This window comes from Lupinus angustifolius, chromosome LG09 (genome assembly GCF_001865875.1).
Source record: "Lupinus angustifolius cultivar Tanjil chromosome LG09, LupAngTanjil_v1.0, whole genome shotgun sequence".
NCBI classification, from domain to species: domain Eukaryota; kingdom Viridiplantae; phylum Streptophyta; class Magnoliopsida; order Fabales; family Fabaceae; genus Lupinus; species Lupinus angustifolius.
Genome location: NC_032017.1, coordinates 12,694,736 through 12,700,621, shown reverse-complemented (window position 1 = coordinate 12,700,621; position 5,886 = coordinate 12,694,736). Strand labels below are relative to the sequence as shown.

At 38.8% G+C, this 5,886-nt stretch overlaps 1 protein-coding gene across 1 annotated transcript; it reads left to right on the top strand.

The window, feature by feature from the left end:
- LOC109356267 lies at positions 712 to 5,092 on the top strand. Its single transcript, XM_019599593.1, has 6 exons — positions 712 to 2,043; positions 2,629 to 2,659; positions 3,297 to 3,560; positions 3,619 to 3,697; positions 3,823 to 3,922; positions 4,394 to 5,092. The coding sequence occupies exons 1-6, from the start codon at positions 712 to 714 to the stop codon at positions 5,090 to 5,092; spliced, it is 2,505 nt and encodes an 834-aa protein (XP_019455138.1).

Here is a 5,886-nt window from a genome sequence, read left to right as displayed (position 1 = left end):
AACACCTCATATAAATATCATATACTGTAAGAGCAATATAAATGATAAAAAAATATCTGTCACTATGCAATTGAATCAGTGTTTCAATATTAAAAGAATTATAACATGCAAGGTATGATAAAATAAAGATGGATGCAGTAGCAAGACCAAGATTCAATCTTAATCATAAATATTGGAATGATGAAAAAAAAAACAAAGATGAATCAGTGTTTCAATATTGGAATGATGAGAAAAACAGAACTTGAACATTGTAAATCCAGTACCTTCATCCTCAAGCTTCAATGGAGTCTTCTTCCTTCTCTTCTCTCTTGATTGGGCCTTTCCTCTTTCTGATGGAGCCCATTTCTCCTTTCTCTATTTTCTGTTTTTATCTTCACTAAAATACAATGGGTCTTCATTATTTTCTAGCCCACTTAGTTAAAGCTATTTATAGGATTCCAATCCTAACCTCTTGTAACAGTTTTACCAATAATAGAAACATTTCATTCATTGCCTTTAAGCTGGTTTTCTTTTCTCCTTCTTGCTGGAGTATTATGCATTGATGTGCCTCTCTCCTTCCGCATCTTCCCTGCGCAAGCAACTCTAAGATGGTATCAGAGCTCTAGGGCTCTGATTCGTCTCTCAACTTCCTCTTCTTGATTTCTCTTCTCCAAGCTTGGTATTTCTTCTCTGTTCATCAATTCTTCCTTCTGAATCATTGAAAAAGGCATAATGGCAAACCATAGCATCCTCTCTGACCAGCTTAACAACCCCTTCTTTCTTCACTCTAATGAGAACCCTGCCCTCGTCTTAGTTACCCCACCAATGAACACCAAGGACTATCATTCATGGGCAAGAGCAATGAGGCTGACATTAGAATCCAAAAATAAACTTAATTTCATCAATGGCAGCCTGCCACGACCTTCTCCTAAGGACCCTCTATATGGCCCTTGGGTTAGATGCAATACAATGGTGTTGTCCTGGATCCAACACTGTGTAGATGAATCCATTGTGAAATCAATACTGTGGATAGACACTACAGCTGAGGCATGGAAAGACCTACATGATAGATTCTCCCATGGAGACATCTTTAGAATTGCTGCCCTTCAAAAGGAGTTTTACCATTTAGATCAAGGTAATCTTGATATTTCAGATTACTTCACAAAATTAAAAACACTATGGGATGAGATCGAAGATTTCAGACCCTTTCCTAGTTGTAAATGCAATACACCATGCATCTGTGGAGCCATGGATTCTCTCAAGACTTACAAAGAACAAGACTATGTGATTCGGTTCTTAGAAGGATTGAATGAGCAATTTGCTCATGTCAAATCCCAAATTATGCTCATGGACCCATTACCAAACATCACCAAAGCCTTTGCCCTGCTCATTCAGCAAGAAAGACAAACTCAATTACCTGTCCCTCCTAGCCTAGAACCTGATAATAGAGTCATGAATGTTAGCTCTAGGCAAGACTCACAATATAGAAATAACTCCACCAACAATTCTTTTCGAGGCAGAGGAATCATTCCCTTCAGGGGCAGAGGAAACAGGGCTGCTGGGTTTGGTAGAGGGCAGAACAACAGATTCTGCACTTATTGTGAAAGAACCAACCACACCATTGAGACTTGTTATCTCAAACATGGCTATCCCCCTGGATACCAATCTACAAGATCCTCCAAGATGGTTAACCATACAACTGGATACTCCTTTGATACAAGCACCAACAATGAGGCTGCTCACCAAACACAGAATAACAGTACTAGTTTCACTAAAGAACAAGTACAAGGCATCTTGGACTTACTACATCAATCCAAGAAAGACCAAACACATTCAACAAACTCTGTGGTAAATTCTACATCACTCACTCCTACACCAGGTATTCACCTTAACTCTAAATGGCTCCTAGATACTGGGGCCACTGATCACATTACTCATCAAATTGCCAATTTCACTACATACACAACTATAACTCCTATATCTATTACTCTACCTAATGGTGATAAAGTAACTACTTCTGTTTCTGGATCTGTCAAATTAACTACTCATTTGACTTTATCTCATGTATTATTTGTACCACAATTCCATATCAATCTCATTTCTGTTACCAAACTAATGCAATCTTTAGCATGTCATTTACTACTCTACCTAATGGTGATAAAGTAACTACTTCTGTTTCTGGATCTGTCAAATTAACTACTCATTTGACTTTATCTCATGTATTATTTGTACCACAATTCCATATCAATCTCATTTCTGTTACCAAACTAATGCAATCTTTAGCATGCCATTTGATTTTTTCTCAGCATCAGTGTGTGATCTTGCAGAACAGCACCAACAGGATGATTGGTTCAGCTAGGTTGCTACAAGGATTGTTCTTGATGAACCTACCTCAAACAAGAACCAACTCATCTCACTATTCTGTTTTTAATACTAGCACTCCTCAAAATACTAAAGATTGTATTTGGCATTTACGTTTTGGTCATGCACCTAAATCTATCATGACAATTCTTGCTAAACAATATTGCTTTACTCATAATACAATTGACTCTATTCCTTGTGATGCTTGCCACTCATCTAAACAAAGAAAGCTTCCCTTTCCCAACAGTACATCACACACTACACATCCTTTTGAATTACTTCATGCAGATATTTGGGGCCCTTATGCCACCCCCTCAATGTATGGACACAAATATTTTCTAACTTTGGTTGATGATCATACTAGGTTCACTTGGGCAATTCTCATGAAAACCAAAGCAGAAACCAGACCCAACATTATCAATTTTGTCTCTCTCATTCAAACTCAATTTAATACTAAACTCAAGATCTTAAGAAGTGATAATGGTGTTGAATTTCTAATGCATGACTTTCTTCAATCTCAAGGCATTATTCACCAAACTACTTGTGTTGAAACCCCTCAACAAAATGGTATAGTTGATAGGAAACATCAACACATACTCAACATTGCAAGGGCTCTAGTGCATCAATCTCACCTACCAGCCAAGCTTTGGAATTTTGCAATCAAGCATGCTGTCTATATAATTAATAGACTGCCAACTCCCCTGCTAAAGCACACTAGCCCTTACTACTGTCTGCATAACACACATCCACCCATTGATCAACTCAAAGTCTTTGGATGTCTTTGCTATGCTTCCACCATCAACTCTCACAGAGGCAAATTTGACTCAAGATCCATTAAGAGTGCCTTTCTTGGCTTTCAAGAAGGCACAAAAGGCTGCATCCTATATGATTGCAATTCTAACTCTACTTTCATATCTAGAAATGTTATATTTTATGAAACTCACTTTCCTTTTCAGTTTATGACAGATATCACTACACCTCCTATCTCAAGACCTTACCATCTCTTACACCAACAACTGATACTATTGATCACATACCCCCAATTCCTGACCTTAGCTCATCTTCTCCAATTGAAAATCCTCAACTCAGTTCAGACAATGCTCCCCCTACAACAAGGCAATCAACCAGAATTCGTAGACAACCTACCCACCTGCAAGATTACCATTGTAATCTCATCACAACCAACTCTTCCTCACCTGTTTCTCCCAAACTCACACCAGGTATACTTTATCCCTTATCAAATTGCCTCACCTATACTAATTGCTCAAATTCTTACAGGAAGTTTTGCTGCTCCATCTCAACAATCTCATAACCATCCTCCTACAAACAGGCTTCCACCATACCTTGCTGGCAGGAGGCAATGCAGAGTGAACTTAAGGCCCTAGCTCTAAACAACACATGGTCTCTTGTTGACCTACCTAAAGACAAAACTCCCATAGGATGCAAATGGGTCTATAAGGTCAAATTACATGCTGATGGTAGTCTTGAGAGGTATAAAGCCAGACTCGTAGCTAAAGGTTTCAATCAAACAGAGGGCATTGACTACTTTGACACATTTTCTCCTGTGGTTAAGATTACAACTGTCAGAATCATCCTTGCTCTTGCAGCATCAAAATCTTGGTTCCTGGAATAGCTTGACATCAATAATGCCTTCCTACATGGGGACCTACATGAAGAAGTTTATATGCAACCTCCCCCTGGTCTACTTCAGCCCTCTTCCTCACTTGTCTGCAAACTACACAAATCATTATATGGCCTCAAACAAGCAAGTCGTGAATGGCATTTTACCCTGTCCTCAAAACTAAAATCCATGGGGTTCCAACACTCATCCGCTGACCAAGCCTTGTTCACCAAGTAATCTTCCACTTCATTCACTGCCGTCTTAGTGTATGTTGATGACCTAGTGTTAGCTGGCAACAATCTATGTGAAATTTAAACTGTCAAACATGTACTTGATCATGCTTACAAAATCAAAGATCTTGGCCAATTGAGATTCTTCTTGGGACTTGAAGTTTCCATATCCAAAACTGGCTTAATTCTCAATCAACGACAGTATGCTCTTTCCTTGTTACAAGACACGGGTACCTTAGCTTCCAAGCCTTACAAAACACTATTCGATCCATCCACCAAACTTCAACTCAATCATGGCTCACCATTACCCGACCCTTCACTCTATAGACGTCTTGTTGGGAGACTCATATATCTCACAATCTTCAGGCCAGATCTCTCTTATGCTATTCAACAACTAAGCCTCTACATGGAATCTTCTCATGACACTCATTATCAAGCTGCTATCTGTGTCCTACACTACATCAAATCTTCACCTTCACTAGGCCTCTTCTTCTCCTCCACCTCCAACCTCAAGCTTTCTGCCTTTGCTGACTCTGACTGGGCTTGTTGCATTGACACTAGAAGGTCTATCACCGGATTTTGTATCTTCCTTGGACCTTCCATTATTTGCTGGAAAACCAAGAAACAGAAGACAGTGAGTGGCTCATCCTCTGAAGCTGAATACCGTGCTTTGGGAATGCTTGTTTGCGAAATTCAGTGGTTGAACTACCTGTTTAATGATCTCCACCTCCCCTTGCAAATTCCAACCCCTGTTTTCTGTGATAACATATCTGCTATTTACCTTGCTCACAACCCAGTTTTTCATGAACGCACGAAACACATCGAAATTGACTGCCACATCGTTCGTGAAAAGATTCAGCAAGCCCTCGTTAAGCTTCTTCCCATTTCTTCTTCAGAATAATTAGCTGATGCTTTTACAAAGCCATTATCAACTAAGCTTTTTCAACTCTTTGTCTCCAAGCTGGGGCTTCGTGACCTCCACCTTCCACCTTGAGGGGGGATGTAAATCCAGTACCTTCATCCTCAAGCTTCAATGGAGTCTTCTTCCTTCTCTTCTCTCTTGATTGGGCCTTTCCTCTTTCTGATGGAGCCCATTTCTCCTTTCTCTATTTTCTGTTTTTATCTTCACTAAAATACAATGGGCCTTCATTATTTTCTAGCCCACTTAGTTAAAGCTATTTATAGGATTCCAATCCTAACCTGTTGTAACAGTTTTACCAATCATAGAAACATTTCATTCATTGCCTTTAAGCTGGTTTTCTTTTCTCCTTCTTGCTGGAGTATTATGCATTGATGTGCCTCTCTCCTTCCGCACCTTCCCTACGCAAGCAACTCTAAGAAACATGAAGTAAGAAGAATATCCTTTACCATAAATATTTCATCATATAGTACAATTATGCATTCTATCTTTTCAGTAGATACACCCAACATTCAACCATTGAACAGATAAAATAAATGTTAAGTACAATTGATACAAAAACATCATCATTAAAACAAATGTTGAAAAAACTAAGTTGTAGGTGCAAAACTAAGCACAATTTGTTTATATTTGGACCTAAATTAATGAAGTTAGATTTAGAACTCAACAATAAGTCTTTTTTCCTTTTGTTTGGACAATTTCTTGAGTCATAATTTGTTCCACCACAATTAGGAAAGTGGCAACGACGTGGATTTTTTGCAATTGTAACTCCCCCT

What these genes read in the sequence shown, in the direction of transcription:
- LOC109356267 (XM_019599593.1), top strand. Translation starts at nt 712, where the DNA reads ATGGCAAACCATAGCATCCTCTCTGACCAGCTTAACAACCCCTTCTTT. An exon ending in CCATACCTTGCTGGCAGGAG is followed by an intron (nt 3,698 to 3,822) that starts GCAATGCAGAGT and finishes TGCTGATGGTAG; the next exon opens with TCTTGAGAGGTATAAAGCCA. An exon ending in CTGTGGTTAAGATTACAACT is followed by an intron (nt 3,923 to 4,393) that starts GTCAGAATCATC and finishes AATCAACGACAG; the next exon opens with TATGCTCTTTCCTTGTTACA.